Genomic DNA, 23,637 nt, shown 5'->3' on the forward strand with positions numbered 1-23,637 from the left:
CCCTATGCCGCGGACTTTATTCTAACAGAACCTGGAGATCCAGGAAAAGGAAACATTTGTTGGAACAAGATGATGAAAAAGAGAAAAACACCTCCAAGATGCATGCCATTCCTTTATATCGCGTATACTGTTGGCCCTTTGCATTGTCAACGTTACAATAACCGATCCCCTCTTCCGAACACCATGATTGCGTGCGAATGTACTGGAAACACATGCCGTTCTGGTTTTGCGTGGTATCATAGCCCCCCCTTCTCCTATTTATCCTCGCTCCGCCCCTGAACTCCCTCATCTATTGTGCGTTAAACTGCTCTTCCATCTGTTGCGCAGACGCATCCACGTTGTGGTAGTCGAGTATCTCGGAGTACCTGCAAAGAGTACTTCGTTAGCAAGTCCTTCATGAAAACTTTAAATGATAGTGGCTTACATCATGATCTTCCACGTGTCTACGGGCAAATCAGCATCGTTGAAACTCCAGTCGAACTTCTCCTCGGCGACGGGCTCGTCAGAGGGGTCGTGATAGGGAGCAAGGTAGTCGTGCGAGAGCGCCTCAGTCGCCGTTATCCGCTTCTTGGGATCAAAGACCAGCATTCTCTCCAAGAGGTCAATGGCGGAGGGGTCGGCGTTCTTGAACCTGTTCTTCAAGGGTTGCCTTTCGCGCTTGGGCAGGGACTTGACGAATCGGAGGGTCTAGGTCCGTGTCAGTAGGCAAACTAATCATCGCTTCGGCTCTGCATCAACTCACGTTTTCACTGGCAATGCCGTTGATGACATCGTCGGGAGGAGTACCGAGAAGCTCGGTGATAATGGAGAACTGGTTGACGTGGTCCTTGCCGGGGAACAGAGGCTTGCCCTCCAACATCTCGGCGAAAATGCATCCCGCACTCCAGATGTCGACCTCAACGTCGTACTTTTGCCATGTGAGCATGATCTCGGGAGCGCGGTAATATCTCGTCGAGACGTAACCAGTCATCTGGGGGTCCTGAATGCGGGCGAGACCGAAGTCGCAAATCTTCAAGTCGCAGTTCTCGTTGACGAGAATGTTGCTGGGCTTCAAATCACGGTGGACTACACCAGCAGAGTGGACGTATTTCAGGCCGCGCTGTAAACCATGTCAATTCAGGTGTCGGAGAGGATTCCGGTGAGGGGGCGGGGCTTACCATGATCTGGTAAAGGAAATACTGAATGAACTGCTTTTCGAGAGGTCTGGAGGTGAGCAGTCTGTGCAAGTCGGTGCCGAGAAGCTCTGTGACGAAGTAGATGTCCTCAAGAGGGGAAATGAAGATATCACTGAGAGAGATGACCTAGGTGGATATCAGCGCACGTCGACTAGACTGATTATGAAGAGAGGCAGTCAAAGGCGGGACCAAACGTACGTTCTCATGTCTCAAGTGCTTGAGCAGCTTCAGCTCACGGTATGTTCGCTTGGCGAGAACGGGAGTGCTGAAGGGCTTCATAATCTTCTTGACGGCAACATTCTGGTTGGTAAGTTGGTCACGGGCGGAGCTGCGAGCGAAGAAGACGTGTCAGCCAGCACGGATAGATGGTCGCAACGAGCGCTCGTTGCGATGGATGGTATTTTCTCAGACTAACCAAACGAGACCGAAGGCTCCCATACCAACGGGTTGCAAGTCCGAGTACCTCGAGGTGATCTCAAAGGTAGTACCGAAAATTTGTGCTCTAACGAATTCGGCCATTTTCGTGTGATGGTCGATCTACCTGATCGAAGAGGATTGAATTTTCGGATTGAGCGGCTGGAGGGGGAGGAAGAGAGAGAGAGGGAGACCGATCGAGGGGAAGGATGGAAATTGGTCGTCGTACGGCGGGGAGGATTAAAGAATGATGAGGGGTGGTGGAGTAAAAAGACGACAGCCGGGAGATCGACGGGTCAAGTTATGCTTCTGCTGACGGTTCTGCTGTGATGAGCGAGAGACAGGCTCGATGATCAGCTCGAATTTGAACGAGGTGAGGGAATTCGAAGGAGAGGTTTTGCGGTATGTGAGGTGTGCGATGGGTAGCTTTCCGTCTGGTCTGGCGCGTGTATGGAAAGGCAACAAGAGAGCGGGAGTCGGCTGGATTTGAAAGAGATGCAGCGACGGCGGGGGAGCGAGCTCAAGGATTTGTTGCGCGCTGGAGGGGTGGCTGTTCGGCGGGGCGGTCCTGGTCTTAGGCCTGGTTCTGGGACGTGGATTCTTGGGCTGGGAAGAGAAGGTCGCTCGCTGGCTGGTCGTAGACGGTGGACGGTGGACTGTGGCCGTATGGGACGTGGGACGTGGGACGTGGGACGGTGGGCGTGGGATGTGTGGGCGTGAGGGCGTGGGAGTTGCAAAAAGGGCAGCGGGGTAGGTGGAAGCGTGGGCAGCGAGTGAGCGCACGTCTCTTTCTCCGTTTTGTCCTCCGCTGTCGTTGGGGGTACTTCGTACGTATGGCTGGACTGCCTTCAGGTACCTGCTGCTTCTGCGTCTCCTTCTCCTTTTGCTTCTGCCTTTGGGCCTTTTCTGGGATACTTTACGTGGTATGGGATCCGGAGCAACCTGAACAATGTGGCAACAGCATTAGCGAGACTTCTTTTCTTGCAGGGAAGCAAGCAGTACGCAGCACAGAGTACTGTAAATGGTAGCGAATGCAGCTAGGGGGGGACAGCAATAGCGGGACAAGAATCTGGTTTTTCTCCCCATCCTCCTTCGTCATTCGCCGTTTTTGCCTATGCATATTCCGTTTTTTGCCCTTCCGGTGCTGTCGATTTTGGGTGCAAAGGGCGTCCAATTCCATAATTCACCATGCCGTAGACGGCGCAGGCGGTAGCATTATAGTACAAGAACGGGGGAACTTTCGGTGCAAGGGGGAAGTATGATGATGAGGAACAGTAGGGGATGTTCAAAATATTCCCCGGGCAATGACATGCAGGCTATTGGGAGGCTTGCTCACTTACAGAGATGAAGATCTCGGCGATGCTCTTTTTCTATCTTTTGCAGTATTTCCCTCTTCTTTTTGTCTATCCAAAGCGGTTCGCTTTCTCTCTCTTTTTTATTTTTATTTTTTATTTTTCTCTGAGTCTCTTCGGGATCAAGTCCGGGCGCGAAAGCTCAAACCGAATGGTGGCCGCGGTGATGGGCGCACGAGTGGCGGGCGCACGTGGGGAATGCAGGTAGCAAATCCGCACAAGTGTCGATCAGGTCGTCGTTCTCGTCTCTCGTTCGCTGCTACGGTGAAGCTGAGGATGCCGCTGGAGGGTGGATGCACAACAACACCTGTTGATAGATGGAGGCAAGGACGCGTATGAGACTTTCGGGGAGTGGCTCTCCTTAAGAAACCTTTGGACGTGAATGTGAGCTTTGGGGGTAAGAGACAGATATATACTCAGAATCGATTCGGGCGAGAAATGCGAGGAAGGGAAGAGTCAAGCAATACACAAGAGCAACACTTGAAGGGGGAAAGTACTTTTCAATACTTCCTACAAGGCGCGACTGAGTGAGTGGGATAGGATAGCTACCTGGCGTAGGAAAGACATAGGGGAGAGGGGTGTGCACAATTCGGCCAGAAGACGGAGAGACAATGGCTGGCTCTGGAAGTAACATTGAACCCAGCGTCAAAGACGGAAGAGCTTGCACGGTAAGCGTCGGAGTGAAGACAAGACAGGGATGTCTGTACCTTGCTCTACCCCCGGCGCTATTTTCCTGTCCAATAATATATCAAGGCAGGCGGGTTACGGATGAATGTTACTGGCGGGAAGGGGTGTTTCTCTGTTGAACTGAGAACTTGCAGGCGTTTACGGTGCCTTCCATGTACAAGACGGGCACAGTGGATGGGAAGGCCCGGGCAAGGTCAGGTAATAAGCAGGCTACATAAGTATGTGTACAGACTACAGAAGGTCTAACTGGACAGAAGGACAGGTTAGATGGGGACGGCAACTATGCCAGGTACTAAGGTAAGGTACTGAAATATGCACAATTACCAGACTAACCAACAAGTCACAGGTGACCAAGTAAAAAGGAGTTGACCGAGACTGAGATGAGACGACGGCAACGGCGACAACAACCACGGAGAGGAGCATAATGTCCGGGATGACTCGTGAGTTCATACACCAGAAGCAGAGAGACTTACTTTCCGATTCGATCTCGTAGGTTCGAGGAGAAACAAGTCAAGATGAGGCTGAACTTATGACTGTGTGATGTTGCGTATGTTGTCTCTTACCGCGAGCCTCGGTCTTTGTGGATTGCTGTTTTGGGAGCGGCTGGTAATAACATGAGACGACGGGAGTATTGCTGCGAGATATCTGAAAAATGACCGAGAGACAACCAGAGGTTGACCTGTCACAAAAGGAGCTTCATGGAATGGCCTGAGCATCAGCGGCACCGCCAATTTCACTTTCAGCTCACCACGGGCCGAGCTTGGGAATCCCTCCTTCCATAGTACCGTGCCGTGGAGAACAAGATCTTGTTCAACGCGCAACTCAGACAAGATGGACAGGAGAAGACGTTTCTACGTAGCTCCGTTTTTTGATAATGATGAATTTAGACAAGGCACCGCTCCAGCCGGTCGCAGGTCACATAACTTCTCAATCCCAAGACCGGACGGCATGGTCTGGCTTGTTTTATCCTAGCGGCAGGGCAGTTGCGAGACAGCAAATCAAAACGTTCGTTGGACAATTGGTCGGTGAACCCGCGGCAGGGAAGGCAACGGTGAAGTATCAGCATGAAGTTCTAGTGTACCTTACCACCTTGAGGTACGGATGCGCAATCGTGAAAGATCTGGGAACGTCCAGCAATAACAGATCGACGATGATGGTCTTGGCCTGCCCGCCGTGCCTGCCTTGAAGTTGCCACTGCGACTGCGATAACACAACTGGCAGCTACTAGTTCGTGGTTCCTTCCCTGACGGTCCAATCTTCACCCTCACCTTCCCGCGCCCCTTGCGGGAGCATAGGACACCCATGAGCAGTCAGAAGGCACGCCAACGGGAGATTGCCCACCTGTCTTGCCAAAATGCCATGTTTTTCTCAAAGGCACTTCTGCCGTTTCCCGTCCAAATCGCTCAATTGCCGTTTTGCTCCTCCCTTCATCCAAACACCACGGGAAATTTTACCATCGAACATCGAGAAACCCCAGCCTCAAGATACGGTCAACCTCAAACGGTTCCAATTAGGGTAGCCCCCAACTTCTCTTCCATTTTTCTACTGGCACCCCTACCTCAGTTACAGTATTCTCCTCCCCCGTTCCCCATCAATCATGCCCTTGCACCAAGCACGACCAAGCACCTTGCACCACCGGTCGATGCAAGTGTCGAATTACCAGCATCATGGATTCAAGACACCATACCTCCTTCTCACGGAGGCTCGAACTCTGTCGCAGGAGCATAATCCTCAGGTGCGCATCCAATTCCCATGCCAGATCAGATTTGCCATCCGCAACGCGATACCTCCGTCGCTTGTGCATGCGCGCACATGTGCAATCTGGTATAATCATTCATCCCGCATACCTCTAGCATCATCCTCCCTTGACCAACCTCGACAGTGGATTCCTTAGCGGCCTGTTCCGATAAGCTATGTATTCGTATCTGATATCGAGATGCATATAGAGGAGCCCAGGCTACATCGCGGCGAACGCATCCATCCGAAAGCTCTTCCTTCCACTGCACTACTCCGTACGGCACCCAGGTGCCAGGCGCATCAGAGGGGCTAGGTGTGAAAACCACCACGAAAAGCACCCCCAACCTCTGACGTCATTTTGAGATCGCATCGAGATGGTGCTGGGGTATGGAAACCTTCCTGTGTCGTGTCGCGTTGGCGGACTGGGGAGGGGTGTGTCTGTGATCCGTCCCGCTAATCCAAACTCCAGAGACCACAAGTACAGCCGCCCCTGCTCTCCCCATCGAGTCCATCCTGTCAGCTTAGCGTGCAATGGAATACTAGCCGCTCACTGTCCGAGTTTCTAGCGCCCCGAAACGTCGACGACTTCCCTAAGCACTAACACGTTTGCCGTACCTTTCGCACCGTCTTGCAGGGAGCAGGAGACTACCCCGGCAATAACGCTATTCGATCCATGGTCCCAGTCCCTCCCAGTCTCCTCCCTCACCCAACATCGACTTCGCAGGCGAAGATCGAGAATCGAGAAAACGGTCCGTCACACAGCTCACCCAGCGCACATAACACGCCCCTCCTTATCCTCCCCAGCGGTATAGAATCCGTGTGACCGCCGCAAAGCAACTGCGGTAGCCCAAAATTCCCGTCACGGGGCTTCCCCGACTACAGTAGCCGCATGTTCTAGACTGGCCTGAACATGCCCAATTCAGCGCATTACCTGCTGTAGCTGGACAAACGTCCGGCCGCATTGATTGGGCTCCGAGGGAGAGAATACGGTATGGATCCCATCAAGCCCTTTTGCGGCACGGGAACGGGTAACACCTCTCTGCATAACTTTTCCTCTCTATATTCTCGATACAAACGACGCTGAAAAACAATGAATGAGTCTAAGCCCTTTTCGAGTTGATTGTGGTACCAGATCTCGATTCACCACCATTGGGATGGAATTGTCAATGACAATCTGGGATGCTCGACAAGAACCGGTTTTGACATGCTTGTACCAAGTCATGCGCTCGATCTCCAGACTGTCCTGGCGATTGAGATAACGGAACCACATTCGCAATTCATCGCCCACAGCGTGCACCCACCAGACGCGACACGTGGATTTACAATATTCGGCTACCATTCTCGGCCAGCTCAGGTACAACGATGCATAGCGGCGACATTGGTTTGCTTGTGTGGTTGCAGAGTGGACACCTTCGAGTCAACAATTACCTTTCGGATCCGTCATGATGGAGTAAGATCATGACAAGCAGCACCATCCCACCCGGGACTCAGAAGCTTCCCAGGAACTCTGAGGGTGACATGCGTACAACTTTTGGCATATTGTGCCCTGGCTTCGCTGTGATGGATCTCGAATTGGACCCATCCTGCCGGGAACCTCCAGGGGTCAACCTGTGTGTAATCCGTTTGGTGATGCTAATCCGAGCCGCAGAGAAGAAGAAAACGGCGCGGTGCAGCGCGAGGCGGGAGAATGTACGAAAAGGACCCTCCAACTCTGTCCCTACCTCATGCAGCCAGCAGGTGTACCAGAAAAGGATGAAATGGTGGGAACACGAGCACACACGGTCCAAGGACCCTTCATCCTCTGGACCCTGAACTCGTTCATGTGTATCGAAGATCATCCCGTTCATTTGGACCTGTCAACACGCTGATTCGTCAAACTATTCCAAACGACGCTTCTGTTCCGTGATCTAGAGAAGCATTCACCACCAGGGCAAGCTCACGAGCCGGCGTTGCGGCCGATGTTGTCTAAGCTCCCGGCCGGTGCGAAACTAGCGCTAAAGGCCATGAGGTTCCTCCATTAACCACATACTCAAGGTGGCCGTCTGACGATTCTCTTCCGAGACCAGAATCAGTGCATACCAACAACATGACCCCTTTGCACGAATCGTTTCCTCAACATGAGAATGCGGCCCTGAAGCCAAAATCACATTCCGCACGCGTATTGCTCTGCCGAAGGCCATGGCTCTGCTCTCGGCGTACCATGCTTTAGCCGCCAGCGTATTCCTTTACTCGGCGAGATGAACAGTCTTTTCGATGCCGGCCGGTTCATACCGTTTTGACAGATGGATAAAGGGGGGAATGCCGGAATCAGGGACCTAACAAGGGCCAGCATTCATACCTCTCGTTCCTCTGATGTCATTAGGCACCTCTCCTCCAGTCTTTGCTCTCCCAGGCTCCAGCAGGGCTGGCTTTGAGTTGGTCCCTTGGTACACCACCAAAAAAAAAAAAAAAAAATAAGCAGCAGGAAAGGAAAAGCAGGGTCTCGACTTTTCCCACATTTGCAAAGATGACGACAGCATTCAACCCAATATAAACCTGACCTCCTTCCCCGGAGGTTGTCCCCCGGACCAATCTCACTCGCTGCCGACATGCCGTAACGGATCGGTGTTGTCTTACGCCCCATACGGAGACGTACACCGGCAGGCGGTCGGCCAACCCAAATGCACACACCTTTTCTTTTTTTTCTTTCTTCGAATACACGCACATACAGCACGCAGCCAAATTGTCTTCTTTAAACTTGTTTCCATTGTTTCGCAAAGGGCATGCAAGCACGCAAGGAAACTTGTACGCACACTGCTTACTCGCCCGCCTGCTGATCAGCCCGCGCGGGGTGCCGAACCAAGCAAAGTCTGGAAGACTCTGCACAAGTGCTTCGGGTACGGATTGGCACAATTGGGGACACAGAAAGCCCCTTCCAAAGTTCCAGAACACTTTTTTTGCTGATCAGCGATGAGTGTCCGGGAAGGAAGAAAAGTTGACTCTAGATCCCTCTCCCCCTCCCTCCCTCTAGGTATGATCCTTGACCGCCATTTTCTCGCGGACGCGGAGTCGCGTCCTTTTGCCGGAAGCTTGGAAGTGGTACCCGGAATCGATCCGTCCCAGAGAAAGGTACCCCTTGGAGCAATGGACAGAGCGAGGGGTCCTGGCCTGTCGTCCTTTTCCTCTTTCCCCTTGGTCACTGTGGACGACGTCCACGTTGCCGCATAGTGACGTCAGTGAAGCAAAACAGGCGCCCCATTGTTTCCACTTCCCTTGTCGAAACGTTCACGTTGCAATTGCCCTTGTCACCCTGCTCCGTTTCCAACAATGGTCGCCGTTCGAGGCCGTTCCAAAAAACAATAACCATTTGCTACCTTGAATGCTGAGTCATCTGCAAAACCAAGACAACACGCATGCTCACTTCACACCCAGTCCACACATTACTGAGCATGGTTTCAATCGTTGCGGACACAAGTCTTGGGGCATTCTCATAAAAACTATACAAAAGAAAGATATTATCTAGCACTGTTCCTTATAAGCCCCGCCTTCTGCAAGAGTTTCGTGTGCAATAGTGCCATAGGTACTCGGTTCCGTACACGCCTGCCAGCCATCCCCTCTCTAGGTCACTTCACGCCGTCTGGGTCTTGTCTTTGTAGCGCTTTAGTCTAGTCTACCTAGTCCTCGACCTTAAGAGGCTCGACATTCCAGATCTCCTCGGCATACTCGTTGATGCAGCGATCACTGCTGAAGAAGCCCATACGAGCTACACTGGTAATGGACTTTGTGATCCACTCTTCTTGGTTCTTGTACGCCTCATCGACAAGGTGGTGCGTCTCAATGTAGCTGTTGAAGTCGTCTGATACCAAGTAGTAGTCTCCGTGGTCACGGACGGCCGAGACTAGTGCGTGGAAATCAGACACGGAGCCGAATCTGCCACTGTCAATGGCAGAGAAGACCTTTGCAAGGTTCTCATCAATCGAGTGGGTTCCGTAGTTGTGCGCGTGGCGGAGATCTTCCACATCCTCGGCAAGGTTGCCAAAGAGGAAAATGTTGTTCTCGCCAATCTCACGGGTGATCTCAATCTAAGCTAGTGTTAGAAACGATCGTCCAGCCAGTTCCATCCCCTCGGGTTCACTTACGTTGGCGCCGTCGCACGTGCCGATAATCAAGCCACCATTGAGAACAAACTTCATGTTACTCGTACCAGATGCCCTGCATAACACGTTAGCCAGGACGCCGTGGGCGTTGATGACAGTGGTTCACTTACTCAGTACCGGCAGTGGAGATGTGCTCGCTCAGGTCAGACGCGGGAATGATCATCTCTGCCTTGCTGACATTGTAGTCCTCCAGGTAGATGACCTTGAGTAGGTCGCCGATTTCCTCGTCATTGTTGACTACTGAACCAACACTGTTGACCAAGTGAATGATTTGCTTGGCCATCCAGTAGCCAGGTGCCGCCTTTCCTCCAAAGATGGAAACACGGGGAGCAACCTTCTTCCGGTCCTCCGGCGACATGGCCTTGAGGGTGAGGTAGCGGTGGATGACACCAAAGATGTTGAGCTGCTGACGCTTGTACTCATGGATACGCTTGACTTGTACGTCAAAAAGCGCCGCAGGGTTGACGCTGACGCCTGTTGTGGTCTTGATGTACTTAGCGAGGCGGACCTTGTTGGCGTACTTGATCTCGGCCCATTCCTTGCGGAACTCCTTGTCGTTGACGCTGAGCTCAAGCTGGTTCAACTTTGTCAGGTCCTTTAGGAAGTCGTAGTTGCCACCAGTCTTGGACGCAATGAGGTCAGACAGGCGAGGGTTGGCCTGGTGCAACCAACGTCTCGGGGTAATGCCGTTGGTGACGTTGGTGAACTTGTCAGGGCCGTAGATGTTGACAAAGTCCTTGAAAATTGTTGTTTTGATGAGATCAGAGTGCAGCTCAGCTACACCATTGACCTTGTGGGAACCGACAATTGCCAGGTACGCCATGCGCACCATCTTGGGCTGCGACTCTTCTATGATCGAGACCCTGCTGAGGATTTCGCGGTCGTTGGGGAACATCTTCTCGACGCTCTGAAGGAAGAAGAGGTTGATGTCGTAGATAATTTGCAAGTGTCTAGGGAGCAAGTGCTGGACCAAACCGACGGGCCACTTCTCCAGAGCCTCGGGCAAGACTGTGTGGTTGGTGTAGCCAAAGGTGGCAGTGACAATGTTCCATGCCTCATCCCACTCAAGCTTCTCCAGATCAATCAGGATGCGCTGAAGCTCAACAATCGCCAAAGTAGGGTGAGTGTCGTTCAGCTGGATGGCGACCTGATCGGGGAACTCTCTCCAGGGGCGCTTGGACTTCTTGAAGCGACGAACGATGTCGTAAAGAGAGGCAGCACACCAGAAGTACTGCTGCTTCAGGCGAAGCTCCTTTCCACGTTCAAGATTGTCGTTGGGGTACAGAACCGCGCTGATCGTCTCGGCGCGCTGCTGGTCGGCAACTGAGCTCTCGTACTCACCATTGTTGAACTTTTGGAAATCGAACTCTCCGCTAGCAGCCTTACTGGACCACAAACGCAGGTTGTTGGTCGAAGGGGTAGCGTATCCCGGGATGGGGACGTCGTATGCCACGGCGGTGACCGTCTCACCACCCTCCCAGCTGGCGATGGTCTTGCCGTTTGAGTCTGTCGACTTTGTGACGTGGCCGAAGAATTGGATCTTGAGGATTGTCAGTAGTCGTTCGAAACCGATTTCACTCTGCATTACTCACATCGACAGTAACATCGTGACGGGGGAACTCCCAGGGGTTGAAGTCAAGCCAGTAGTCGGGCACCTCAACTTGGTAACCATCGATAATCTCCTGCTTGAAGATACCGTATCTGTATCTCAAGCCATAGCCCCAGGCGGGGAAGTTGAGAGACGCAAGACTGTCGAGGAAGCAAGCAGCCAAACGACCCAGGCCACCGTTTCCAAGAGCAGCGTCATGCTCCTGCTCGATCACGTCCTCGATGCGGAAACCAAGGTCATCAAGACCAGCTGTGCCACAACATTAGCATAACAAAATCCAAACATGACTCGGTGCTTCCTTGTAACTCACCCTTGGCAATGTCCTTCAAGCCAACGTTCAACATGGCATTGTCGAGGGCACGGCCCATAAGAAACTCGAGAGAGAAGTAGTAGACACGCTTTCCGTCCACAGTAGTCTGGCGCTGCTGAGTCTTGTTCCACTGCTTGACCAGACGGTCACGGAAGGCCAAACTGGCGGCGGAGTAGGCCGCCGTCTCGTCGCAGTTGAACATGCTGCGAGCCAAAGTGGTCTCGACGTGGCGAACGACCTCCTTTTCGAACTCATCCTTTGTCTTGAAAGGGCCGCCTTGGGCTTTGGACCAAGCCTCGCGCTGAGGCTCGGGGATGGAAGCTGTTCAGAGGCCATTAGCTTGTGATCCGATGTTGGCATTGCATTTGGTTGTAACATTGGTGCAAGTGAGGATGCGTAGCAGGGGAAAACGAAGCTACTGGACCCTAGTGTGGCGTGATGGAGCTCGCGACGATCAGTGCGGGGTACTTGGGCCCGGGCTGAGTAGCTGCCCCTCCAAGCTCCACGAGAGCTGCGCGAGAGCTCGCTCGCCCACATCTTTCGGAAGCTGGCAAGCACATGGCGTCTGCCCCCCCTCCCCCGGAAGTCATGCAATTGAATGGAGAAAAGAGAAGAAACTCACCCTCAACGCTCTTGATCTCTCCAGCACCGAAACCGGTGAAAGTTCTCTTGTGCTTGGGGCGCGAAATGCCGGCCGGGCCGACAGAGCCCTGGATATCAACAATGGGGGCGCTCGTCGAGGGGCGACGCTCCCGCACAGGGAGGCGCTCTTCCGTAGCTGCCGACATTTTGAGTAGCTGTCGTACGATGGAATAAAGTGGTGGTGAACTGGGGAGTCAATTGGCTCGATCAAGTCCTCGAACTGGCCTAGGGAACTGTCAAAACACGTTCAGTTAGCTATGCTAGAGAACCCCTCCCTCGGAGAATACGAGGAACAAGAATGCGGAAATCGAAACACCACTCGGTCGTACGTGACGGGCGAGAAACAAGGGGGAGGCGACGGAGGATCAGGAGGAGGTCCAAACTGTTTTGACGGGCGGAGCGAACGGGACGTACAGGACAGGCCCAGGATGTTAGTGGGGAGAAGAGCGGGGTGTTTGGCGGTGCCTGAAGCTCAGTCCACACCACTCGCGGCCGGGATTCGTACTCAGCTCAACGCGAACGAAGCCTCTCAGCTGAAAGGTTGGCAAAGCTGGCGGACGAGCTTTGCTGGAGGACCGAATTTTCAATAGCGTTCTCGAGGTGAGGTTGTCTGCAAAGGGGCCGTCGGAGACGATGTAGGAGATGCTGATAGCTCTACGGTGCCAAAGAAGCTTGGTAGAGGCGAGGTTACCAATGGATGATGGGAGACCTCCTACAAGGTGCACTGGGAGCTTTGCGAGTTGGAAGAAGAGAGGGGAAGATGGGGGAGGAGGGGTTCAGTAGAAGGAGAGGTCGAAAGGTCAAGAAGAGGAGGAGGGGGATGGTGGGACACTTATTAAGAGGAAGAGAGAGAGAGAGAGACGGGCAAGTCGAGGTGAGGTAGGTACGGAGCATCTCTATTAAGGTAGCTACTTCCCCTCGGGCATGGCATGCAACGGACGACCGTACCCGATAGACAAAGGGCAAGGAGAAGCAGGAGCAGAAGCAGCTCCCCCATTCGTTGTGCAAAGTACCTGCCTACCTGCTGTGCAGTGCAGGGTGGGTAGGGAGGTAGCAACGTGCCTAGGCAAGGAGGTAAAGGCAGTCAGTCAGTCAGTCAGTCCCAATGGATTGCTGAGGTTGGCAATTGCTACTTGCTACCTGCCTTCTTACATGGCGATGGAGACGGGAGGTATGGAACACGGGGCCTGGGGCATGGGCAGTGAGAGTGGCATGGTCTGGTTGCTATATGCGGACAGAATGTAATGTGTTGGTACACGCATGAGGTGCTTTCAGGTATTTTCCTGATCTTCTTGCCCAGAATGCGCCAGTTTCTCGCTGAAGGTACCGAGCCAACAAATGTGGCACTGTCTTCCCAGAAGTGCCAGACAGATCCAGCATTGTTCCAAGGTCCACGGTCTGAGAGTTGAGGTCTAGAGAGGCCAGACTACTTTTTTTATTGGGGCTGATCTGACAACCCGCACACACCAGTGAACCTCTGGAGCTATTGAGCCCCATTTTCCCTGTCCGGTTCCCCATCCGTCAGCATGTTTGGGTTTATGCTGGGCCACCCCCCTGGTCTGTTTCTAGACCGGGTGCCATGGGACAGCGAGAATCCTAAGGAGATAGATAATTCACTGCCAGGGGAAGAAAGAAACCACCTGATATGACCTCATCTTGCGGCATTGCAAAAGGTTGGCGAGAAACCTCAAAGCAGTAGCCAGTCGACAGCAGGCGAAGCTGGACAGGAATCATTCATTGGATGGGCCGTAGCTCGTTTTTTGGTGCCTCGAGCTAAGGTATCCGAACTGCTGCGATTCAATGCGGGGTGACTTGTGTGACGCACGGTGAGTGGGCAAGCGCCCCCAAGAACGCAACCCCAACAACGGTTTATACAATGTCGCAGACCTTGGCTTACTTCTCGAGCCTACCTAACTATCCGTGATGTTAAAGCTTAGGCTCGGAAGTTAAAAGTAATTGGGAATAGGGTAGCTCTTCCGATCTTCTCCATGGAAGGTCTGTGTTGTCGAGGGCCCAGCACATCATGATGCTGCTGATGAGACGGAAGGGAAACGGCCAACCAACCCATCCCATCCCACTGCGGTGAAGAGAAGATGTCGGTCAGGACGCGGTGAAGACTCCATTGCCCAATTGATGTGGCGTATTACTACCGATACCTTACCTTAGCGACCTATCAGGAACCTCATCAAGCTTATGCAGCCCCAAGGACACCATTTGGTGCAACTGCGGCAGCCGCCGGTCTAGTGATGCTGCGGTGCATCAGAAAAGCAATTGGCGGCAGACTAACACCAAAATACCTACCTTACCTTACACCTGGTGAACGTGGGGAAGGTGACCTAAGGTAAGGTAGGACCAGCGTCCCCCGGAATGTTCATCCCAGACCGATACATGTCGTGCCTTGTGCCTCCCTCCATGTCTTGGTATCACCATTCATTACTCCATCACTTTTTCTCGACGATTTGACTCCAAGGGAAGAGAAGGTCGCAGCCACAGGGAGGGGAGTCCACCAGATACAAAACAAGGCAGGACGAGATATCAGGATCTGAGAGTATGGTCAGATTGTGACGGGACCAACCAAACCGCAACCCCCGAAATAGGCAATCCGAAAAGGAGGGAAAGAAGGTTCAAGGGGACCCAGTAAAAGATGCATCCACACCAAATTGCGCACTTCTGCTGAAATACACCTTACCTGAGTCTGAGTCTGCTCTCAGCTCTCATGATGATACCTTGTGCCGCTGACTCAATCACTCACTCAGTTTACCTACCTATGTAGATACTCACCACAAGCTGAAAAACGTCCCAAGCCTGCCGGAAACCGCATCGTGCAAATAAGCATATCCCAATTCCTCCAATGCCCAAGGCCCAAGGGATGGCAGAATTTTTTCCGACCATCTTTGACACCAACTGTCCCTCTAGCAACCAACGTTCTTCTCGTTGCCCACGGCATGCCGGCATCCGTTACCTTGACGCTTCCCGCCATTCCAGCTGCAAGTCGCCTCCCGGGTGCGGATGGGCGGAAGGCGGGACACACGAAGAATGCCAGCAACCCGGTAACGCCGTAAGCTCGCCCACGGCTGTCCGGCCTACGAATGCATCTCCTGCCCCTTCACACGTTGCTTAACGGGACGGCGTTGGTCTCCGTAGATTTTTTTTTTTTTTTCCATTTGGCCTTAGTGAGGGAAACATGGTGATTCACCAACCCCCAGCCGACTCCCCCTCATTAGGTACTCCCCGAGTTCCACAACAAGAGGACTCCTCTTTGACACCGGCGCCAACTTCATCGCCCGGGGCAGATAGATAGATAGCTTTACAGTTGGATCATGAACAATGACGGGGGAAGAGGATGAGAACCTCTCCGCCCTCGCCGAACATCCCGTTTGCGACTCTCTCTCCAGCTCCGCCCCACCGCTTCCTTCCTTTTTTCCTTACCTAGGCAGTATCCGTACTCCATACTCCGTATGTTCCTCGGGTGGGTTTGTTCTTCAGCCCCATTCTTCAAAAGTCTGATAAACAACCCCCCAACCTCTTCGAATACGGGCCATGTCTCCATCAACATGCATCAGACAGCTCTCTTCTCCCCCCCACCTTTCCTGTCGTCCAACGGAACCAAGACATCAAAAGCGAGCACGACATGATTGGGACTGACACACTACCTTCCTTACCTTGGATGCTTAGGTACTAAGACTGGGGCCAGCTCACTCACCTCCCTAGTCGGAATGCAATGTAATAGGTAATCTATCATCCTGCCAAATTCCCATCAACCCCGGAAAAGAAAAAGTCCACAGCAAAAAAATCATGACCTGATATTCCTAGTCCCTACCCACACAGCACAACATCTTTCTCTCTCTCTCTCATTATCTAATCCTTGACTATCAAGGCCCACTGAAGATATCACAGATTTACGGATCATCTCCGGATATCATATTCGGTTTTGGTAGCTATCATAGCCCAACACCCCTGGCCTGCCCTCACAAGGCTTCAATGCCAAATCTCACCACATCAAACAAAGTCAGCCATAGCGAAACAAATAAAGTGAGAATAAAAGATGCGGCCGCTTCCAGCAGCGCATACACAGCCTTGCGTTGATTAAGACGATATAGTGTACAAGTAACGGAAAAAGAAAAGAACATCATCTGCCGCGATCGCGAAGCCTCAAGCCAGCGTTTTGCGGGGTTTTTCTTCTTCTCTTTCTCATGAGATCCATCTCCCTCATCCTCGCTGTTGTTTCCCACGACCAACCCCCTTCTCTATCCATACTAGGAATCTGGAATGAGCTCTTTGAACATCCATGAGTTGCGTAAACACAGCGTACTGGCACGTTCCTGGCACACGAATGGTTCGCATATAGAGATGTGCTTCATTTAGCTGTCGCAACTCTCTCCAGCTATCAATCAGGCCCATACGCTACCGCTTCCAACGGGGTAGATGCTGTCGCTTTCCCAAGTTTCGAGCATCATCCCAAAACAGAGACAAAAGAAAACGAACGGCCAATTCATCACATCATCTTTGAATTTCCCGTTTCCCATACCATACTCCAACCCATGGCGTGCTTTTCGTCCCAGAAACGCTTTCACATGAGCATCTCTTCCACCACAGTAACCCGGTGTATCTCGCGTAGGCGGGCAGCAACCGGTTGCAAATGTCCATCTTCAAGCGATTGGTTCCGTGATGCAAATGGAAAAGGAGTTGTCGTGCCGTGCTGTTCTCAAGTCGAGGCACTAACCGACGATTCGCTCGCACCCGTGTCGTATCGCAAGCGAGCGTGTAAACCAGAGTGAACGCCGTCCAAACGAGGTGCCGCCCACAACGCCCGGCAATGCTATAAAACGCTGACCCGCAACAGAGGAGATGAATCTAAACATTAAGGAAAATTTGTAGCCGAGGCGACTGGCGGTTTATAGGATGCCAGAGTCCCTAAGAGCGTTGTTGAGGATCGTCTCCTTGACGGCCGCAAACACCAATCGGATGTTGGATGTGTCGGTTGCTTGAGTCAGGCTACAGTTGGATTAGCCCCCGCCCACCGAAACAATGACGCTTTCACTTACTGGGGATACAGGTTGAGGTGTGCTCGGTTGACCTGGTTGAACCTCCAGAGGAGATACTTGGCTGCCTTGTTGACGTCGTTACCGCCCGAGTAGTCTGGGAAGTAATTGCCCAGTGGTGAACGTCCAAGCTTCTGCTTGAAGATATCCACCTTATTCAGGAACAGAATAATACTGGTGCGCATAAACCACCTCGAGTTCACCACCGAGTCAAACAACAGTAGACTTTCCATCATTCGGTTCTGCGGTCGTTAGCGCAAAGTATTAGGGGGGGGGGTATGGCTTCGAGGGATACCTGACTGCTCTCCTCCAGCAAAACTTGGTCGTACTCGCTAAGGGCAACGCAGAAGATAATTGAAGTGACATTTTCGAAGCAGTGAATCCACTTCTTTCTTTCGCTTCTTTGACCGCCAACATCGAACATGCTGCAGAAATCGTCAGTAATTGTGAGGTACGCGCACAGTCAATCACAAAGCCTCACTGTATGCTGAGTTGGCCCATCTGAAATCTTGTCTCGTAGATACCAGTTGTCTTCGTTCTGGCTCTGAGAACATCCATTTCGTTCGGGAGGTAGTCTGGTGCTACGATCCGCATGACCTCTTGGAAGAAGCTGATGACATCTCGTTAGCACTTCTTGCACTGGCATGCTACATCCAATTGGGTATACTTACTATTCTGCAGAATCCATCAAGTAGAACTCAGTCTGCCTCTCCATGAGCTGTTCCCTCGCGGGATCGCTCCATATTGACTGGATGGCGATTCCAATCTGGGGATCGATATGTGCTTGGGGGCCAGATTCGGCTGTGTATTCCATGAGGAAGGTGGCATACGCCTTGTTCTCTTCGATTACCGGTTCGATATCGAATTGTCGCATAGCCTGGATCACTGCTTTTGCGCATTCCACCAGGTTCTTGAACACGGTGGGGCGGTAATTATATAGTTCATCTTCGGAGTAGCCTTTCAGATGGATAATCTTCATCTGCTTCACTATCGTGGATTTACCACTTTCTCCGGATCCTGCATGGTTGTCAGCAAGCTAGGTCCATCTCAAGATCCTGTAGGAATGGACTCTGGTATCAAAACCTACCGAGGAGAAGAATCTTGCATTCCCGGCGTAACCTCTTCGAGTCCTCTTCCAGCTGTCGATCGATTGCCTGACTCTTCTTTTTCTGTTCCACCTCCTCGTTGTTTGAGCTCATACAGGCACCCATTTTTGAAAGAGGCCGGGGCTTCGGTTGAGCCGCTGATGGGAGTAATGATGGGATTTGGGTGCGTTAAATGTTCGAGTGCAGGGCTCAAGGAGCCTTCGAAATGATTTAACCGCGCGTGAGATCCCGAATGGATGCACGTTAAATGCCCATAGTAGTATCAGATAAGGCTGACGAGGTGAGAATTAATGGCGAGACTGAGATGGATCGCAGGGCGTTGTCGTCGATTGGTAGTGATGATCGTTCGGTCGGCGGAGGACTCGGCGGTAACGTAGGCGTTTCGGATCAAAAGGCTTCGAGAGAGGACGCAGCGACGGCTAGGATCAAAAGCGAGAGCGGTAAGTTGTTATGATTGTTTTTCGGACGGACTGAGGATGGACGGATGATGAGCGACGACCCTGAAGATCGGGGATGGGCGGGAGCTGTCGAGGGAGATGGGTAGCGAAGGACGGAAGACGAGAGTGCGACCGGGAAGGCGGGCAAGGACAGTGTCGGAGGAATAAATGTGGGTATCACCAGGACCTCGACAGGCGGGCGGGTAAGTGCAATTGAGTACGGGCCCAAGCTAAGGTAAGCACCGATGTACCTTTGGTACCGAGAGCGACACCTTTGGGTACCTTTGGGAGTACCTTGGCAGCGAAGGAGCGTGCTGTGTGAGAGGTGCCCCCGGGTGGGTGGGTATAAGGTATGGCAATATGGGGAGGAGGCCTGGAGACCTGAGCCTTGTAAGACTGAGATCAGAGAGAGACGGTAGTTTGGGAATGGAAGGTGATGACAGCGACGTAGACCGTAGACAGCCTGGGTGTGACAAGAAAGCGCGTTCGGCCCAGGGAATCAATCAATGAGAGAAGAGATCAGGCCGTACTGGCGGTTCGGATCTGATATGTCAAGTGACGAAGGGGAGTGAACTGTGAGGGAGATCGGAAAAAGAAAAGCTGGACGGAAGACTGGAAACTGAGTTGGAGGGGAGGCGAGGGCCAGTGAGGAGAGCAGGTGTGGGTAAAAGGAAAAGGAATTCTGTTGTGCGGGAAAGTGTAAAGTTGATGCTAGTGGCGGGCAGGCTGGACTCGTGGAGTTGCGAGAAGCAGCGGTCTCGATGACCAGGTACCTCTGCACTGGAATTTACGGATACGGATACCTCTGCCGCTACCTCTGACCTCACGATGTACTTAAGGCACTGACTGCAAGAAGTGAGAGTGAGAGGACCAGAGCCAGAGAGAGACGGGGAGAAATGGGCGAGGCAAGGCACACACACACACACACACGTCCCCCAATCCCATACGCAGTCAGCTCAGACAATCAGACCTGGGATCCATTCAGCCCAGACACCAACCACCCGCCCTCCCTTCCCGTCGGGGTCCCTCGATCCTCAGTGCTCACTCCTCAGGTGCGGCATGGGTGACAGGGACACGTTCCCAGCGCAGACTTACGGAGTAGGTGAGTGGTGCAGCAGGCCCTAGCAAAGTTGGCAAGGCAAGGCCAGGGCGGCGGGGCGCGGGTGCGCGTGTGGTGTATGGATCGGGATACCTAGGTACCTCAAGGATATATGAGCCATGTCTCTTGTGCTGTGAGTGAGTGTGTCTGTACGAATATGAATGTGGGAGAGAGGATGGAGAGATTGTATGTGTATGTGTGTGGACGGGGCGGACTCGGCCTATGCCATCCGCGGACAGCTTCTTCAATTGACCTGGACAGGTCTTGGCCTGCCGGAGGGGGAACATGCCGAGCAGGGAGTTGCCGGGAGAGGTATGCAGTGCTGATGGTGTATAGACAGAGACGTGCGAGGTTGCGGCGTGTGGCGGGAGGAGAACAGACAGGTACGGATGTACCTACTTGGTCTATAGGGGTAAGTTTAAACTCCCTACCAGGTAGCGTGGGTCTGGCCAGGGTAGAGCAGTGACTCTCAATGGCCAGATTTGTGTTCGACGTGCACAAGAATCTCGAAAGTAATGCTGCTGATGTAATCTCGAAAAGCACGGGCGAAGATACCTGACAAGGGGGTTAAACTTTGGCCTGATACCGTAGTAAGGCAATGTAGTTAGGTACATAGTTGCCCACGTCCTTTGCTCGGCTTTTTGAAGCACAGTTGAACGCCAGTTGACTGCTTCTGAGCGGATGTATTAGAGGTGAATGGAGGCATCTGCCACTTGTGACTTGATGGTGGACGGGATGTTTGGGACTAGCACATGGCACAGGTTGAACAAGCTTGAAAACCTTCGGGTGCAAGGCACGAGCTGCTGATGATGGGCCAGGGCTTCGAGGTTCGGGGAGTTGAGGGTGATAAGAAACACCTTGCTCGAACGGCAGGCGTAAATATCTCGAGTGGCTTATCATCGTGAGAACAAGGCAGGTTATCACGCCTGTGGAGTGTGGACAAGTTCTCGAGAGTTGACACGGGCTTTCCTTCAATCTACCTCATAAGGCAGGTGAAGTAAGCTAATCTTAGGTAAGCATGAGAAGATACTTGGCAAGTGGTTGAGGCAGGTACCTAGGGACTTGCAGTCTCAGGTTGCTGCTATTGGGGCAAGAGCAGAGCAGAGGAAAGAGCGGGCAGGAGCTCTCCTTCTCGACTTGAGTAACAGCCTAGGTATTACTGGCGGTAGCACTAAGGACAGACCAGCGGGCAGCTCCACTCGTTTTAGTCTCTTCCCTCTGCCGCATGCATGGCATTTAAATCACTTTCATTGGGCGCACACCCTGGTTGACCCCGGTCAAGTCAAGCTCTCACAGATATTTACGGCTCACGGTACGTACCGATTTCTCATCTCTCCAGGCATTTCGGGATATTTTCTGCTCCTTGTTGTTCTTGCCAATCCCGGCTGAACTGGCGCTTGTTCTCATCCCTTTTGATCAATTGTGATTATTTGACATCTCCCCCAGGCGGCCCCCGATCGTGCGTAATATGTGAGGCAGCCGGGCTTAGCAGTAATGGGGTCATTGGGGAGGGCCTAAGGTTTATACGACGTAGAATAAGGCATCAGGCAATCGGACACTTGGAAGAAAATGATGAAGCAATTGGAAATTGGAAATTTGACCAAGGGGCAGCTTGTCCATCTAAGCTGAGGCACGGCATGGCATACGCTATTACCAGGAGTACCTACGGATACAGATATAGCAAAAGGCAAAGTGCAAAGTTTAATGGGCCATGCTCCTGGCCTCAACCTTTTTTTGAATCAAGGTCCACGTGCGTGCCTCTCATCCCACCACGTCTTGGTCTTGGTCTTGGTCTTGCACTGGGGCTTTGCAGTAGGTACCAGGCACTCTGCAAATTGAGCCTGCACCAAGTGTCCGTCCATCCGACAACGCGAGTCCATCAGACAAGGTTCCGCCTCTGAGAAGGGCATCCTCGTTCCGCAATACAACAGAAAAATTTCATCCTCAAATCAAATTGCTGTCACCCTTACCGCCCCATGGTTCGCACTTGCAATGGAACACCTCATGCTTTCAGGCGGCTCCCGAATCTTCTGCTACTGCCTCAGTGCCTATGGACCGAAGGAGAAGGTATTGCCCTCTCTTCTCACTTTCCCATTCCCGCCCGACCCGATCGGTATCTGCACCCGGATGTAGTCTCCTGCCACAATCCAGATTACCGGAACCTGCACTTTCTTTGCCTTACTTTGTGTGTCCGTCAACTAGTGAGGTAGGCACCATTGCAGATCACACGTCTTGAATCCTGCTGCATTCTTCTCTCGAGCTCAGAATTCTCTTGTTTGTGTTGACTATCCCCGTGCTCTTTTTTTCAATGGTTCAGTCTGCCCCGAACAATTAATATTTATTTCTCTCCGGATGACTTCCGCTCGCTCTTTCTCTCTCTCTCTCTCTCTCTCTCTCTCTCTCTCTCTCTCTCCACACCATTCCCCAACAGAAGCGGGAGATGCTATAAGCTTCAAAATACGGACGGATACGGATCTTGATATTGTCTAGACCTTCCTTATATGTTCTTGGGCCCCGAGAAATTCGGCCCATCCTGGAAAGTCACGCAGGATTCAGCCGCGCCCGGCAACGCGTCTCCGCATCCGGCAGCCCCAGACGCTGTCGACGAGCGAGCGCCGTCTTTTGCAGACTGAACGGAAGAGGGGGCTAGGCAATGGAACAAGTGTTTCAGTCATCACTCCCGAGTAATGACCCTCCACCGCCCCCAGTCTGATCCCGACCCGCGTGCCCGCCAACATTTCGAGAAGTTGGTTTGTCGATAGAACATCCCTTCGCTGCATCATTGGACAATTGATATTGGATGAAGTTACCGCTTCACTACAAAAACAAACAGGGAACAGTCCCATCCGCAAGTTCGCAACATGCGATGCAAATGCCGACTTTTTCTTTGTGGACTTTCCGTAGCGACTTGGCGAACCCCGGCATGAAGCTTCACGGCTCAGCAATGATCGATCTCCTTCTTTCTGGCTGCAACGAATCCTCAAGCCTCAACCTGAGGGGGGCTAAGAGCAAATGACCGCCATCAATGACGAGCCAAGTGGCATTCAGTCATTTAATCCCGAAGCTACAGTTTGAGCAGAAAAGACGGATAACCTCTACCCGCCGACTAGGCGTCTGTGGCGTGAGTCCGGGCTTCTTTTTTGCCAGTTGACTGTGCAGATCTACCCATCCAGCATCGGCTGGCTTGCCATGTACGGGTTGATCCTCAACTACATACCAACTGCTTCGGTCACCGCCCCGCATCACACCGAGGAATGCAACCCATCTCGCTCACGAGTCACAAATGTACATAGGCGAGGCGGAACCTGGAAGCTGCACGCGGCCAGAACGTCGGCGATGCTACGGTTACGATGCGCTTGCGAGCGCAAATACAACAGGTCACAAACCTTCTGTCATCGTTTGACCGGTTTCCCGTCTAGTTGCCCTGCGGACTACTGGCCACGTTCCAACGTCGCAGTGTTCCACCATGCCAGGACTCGGCAACTCAATTGCTCGACAAGCCATAGACCTCACCCCCTCGATCCTCCCAAACGACTTTCAAAGAGACGGTTTTCCGGCCCTAACTGTCTGCTGTTACACGGTGCCCAGACTCTCCTCATGAAGCACTGGGGCAGGGGTATATGAATAGCACGGCAATTGACCATATCCAAGTCGGACGCACAGAATTCGGACCACGAAAACCTTATACACGCTTTGGGCACTTTCGTCGCTGCTCGAATTCCAGCCTGGCTGCAGCCCCATCCTGGCTCTTGGCGCTTCTCACCTCAATATGAGGCTGCACCTTCGCCTTGGAAGTTGGAGGCCATCAAGCCGCAGGTCACCATTTGTGCCTCAATCCCACGTGATGAGGCTACCAGCTACCGGTTGTACGAGGTTGCACGAGAAGTTCTA

The 23,637-nt window shown here is 52.6% G+C and overlaps 10 protein-coding genes across 10 annotated transcripts; 4 read left to right on the forward strand and 6 right to left on the reverse strand.

Moving 5' to 3' along the window:
* Window positions 1–289: 289 nt before the first annotated feature.
* On the reverse strand, window positions 290–1,694 carry CTAM01_03270 (uncharacterized protein; the record flags this gene model as incomplete). Its single annotated transcript, XM_060519306.1, has 6 exons — window positions 290–365; window positions 425–687; window positions 743–1,099; window positions 1,158–1,301; window positions 1,374–1,503; window positions 1,591–1,694. The coding sequence occupies 6 exons, from the start codon at window positions 1,692–1,694 to the stop codon at window positions 290–292; spliced, it is 1,074 nt and encodes a 357-aa protein (XP_060386305.1).
* A 135-nt stretch (window positions 1,695–1,829) lies between these two features.
* CTAM01_03271 (uncharacterized protein) lies at window positions 1,830–2,534 on the reverse strand (the record flags this gene model as incomplete). The annotated part of the gene is made up of 1 exon (XM_060519307.1): window positions 1,830–2,534. A coding segment is annotated over one exon (705 nt), but the record flags the coding sequence as incomplete, so codon positions are not given.
* Window positions 2,535–2,933: 399 nt separating this feature from the next.
* Window positions 2,934–3,149, forward strand: CTAM01_03272 (uncharacterized protein; the record flags this gene model as incomplete). Its single annotated transcript, XM_060519308.1, has 1 exon — window positions 2,934–3,149. The coding sequence occupies one exon, from the start codon at window positions 2,934–2,936 to the stop codon at window positions 3,147–3,149; it is 216 nt and encodes a 71-aa protein (XP_060386307.1).
* Window positions 3,150–6,292: 3,143 nt separating this feature from the next.
* On the reverse strand, window positions 6,293–7,370 carry CTAM01_03273 (uncharacterized protein; the record flags this gene model as incomplete). Its single annotated transcript, XM_060519309.1, has 4 exons — window positions 6,293–6,445; window positions 6,495–6,714; window positions 7,087–7,173; window positions 7,306–7,370. The coding sequence occupies 4 exons, from the start codon at window positions 7,368–7,370 to the stop codon at window positions 6,293–6,295; spliced, it is 525 nt and encodes a 174-aa protein (XP_060386308.1).
* Window positions 7,371–9,018: 1,648 nt separating this feature from the next.
* CTAM01_03274 (glycogen phosphorylase) lies at window positions 9,019–12,208 on the reverse strand (the record flags this gene model as incomplete). The annotated part of the gene is made up of 6 exons (XM_060519310.1): window positions 9,019–9,426; window positions 9,484–9,556; window positions 9,612–11,041; window positions 11,094–11,359; window positions 11,421–11,741; window positions 12,043–12,208. 6 exons carry the CDS (start codon window positions 12,206–12,208, stop codon window positions 9,019–9,021), a joined length of 2,664 nt encoding a protein of 887 aa, XP_060386309.1.
* A 4,749-nt stretch (window positions 12,209–16,957) lies between these two features.
* On the reverse strand, window positions 16,958–18,315 carry CTAM01_03275 (guanine nucleotide-binding protein alpha-3 subunit; the record flags this gene model as incomplete). The annotated part of the gene is made up of 6 exons (XM_060519311.1): window positions 16,958–17,057; window positions 17,108–17,346; window positions 17,400–17,529; window positions 17,586–17,714; window positions 17,776–18,121; window positions 18,192–18,315. The coding sequence occupies 6 exons, from the start codon at window positions 18,313–18,315 to the stop codon at window positions 16,958–16,960; spliced, it is 1,068 nt and encodes a 355-aa protein (XP_060386310.1).
* Window positions 18,316–19,560: 1,245 nt separating this feature from the next.
* Window positions 19,561–19,749, forward strand: CTAM01_03276 (uncharacterized protein; the record flags this gene model as incomplete). The annotated part of the gene is made up of 1 exon (XM_060519312.1): window positions 19,561–19,749. A coding segment is annotated over one exon (189 nt), but the record flags the coding sequence as incomplete, so codon positions are not given.
* Window positions 19,750–21,722: 1,973 nt separating this feature from the next.
* Window positions 21,723–21,956, forward strand: CTAM01_03277 (uncharacterized protein; the record flags this gene model as incomplete). The annotated part of the gene is made up of 1 exon (XM_060519313.1): window positions 21,723–21,956. The coding sequence occupies one exon, from the start codon at window positions 21,723–21,725 to the stop codon at window positions 21,954–21,956; it is 234 nt and encodes a 77-aa protein (XP_060386312.1).
* Window positions 21,957–22,298: 342 nt separating this feature from the next.
* CTAM01_03278 (uncharacterized protein) lies at window positions 22,299–22,529 on the reverse strand (the record flags this gene model as incomplete). The annotated part of the gene is made up of 1 exon (XM_060519314.1): window positions 22,299–22,529. The coding sequence occupies one exon, from the start codon at window positions 22,527–22,529 to the stop codon at window positions 22,299–22,301; it is 231 nt and encodes a 76-aa protein (XP_060386313.1).
* Window positions 22,530–22,935: 406 nt separating this feature from the next.
* On the forward strand, window positions 22,936–23,370 carry CTAM01_03279 (uncharacterized protein; the record flags this gene model as incomplete). The annotated part of the gene is made up of 1 exon (XM_060519315.1): window positions 22,936–23,370. The coding sequence occupies one exon, from the start codon at window positions 22,936–22,938 to the stop codon at window positions 23,368–23,370; it is 435 nt and encodes a 144-aa protein (XP_060386314.1).
* Between the last annotated feature and the right edge of the window lie 267 nt (window positions 23,371–23,637).

This window comes from Colletotrichum tamarilloi (assembly GCF_030869305.1).
Source record: "Colletotrichum tamarilloi strain Tom-12 chromosome Unknown Scaffold_7.1, whole genome shotgun sequence".
In the NCBI taxonomy this organism is placed as follows: Eukaryota; Fungi; Ascomycota; class Sordariomycetes; order Glomerellales; family Glomerellaceae; genus Colletotrichum; species Colletotrichum tamarilloi.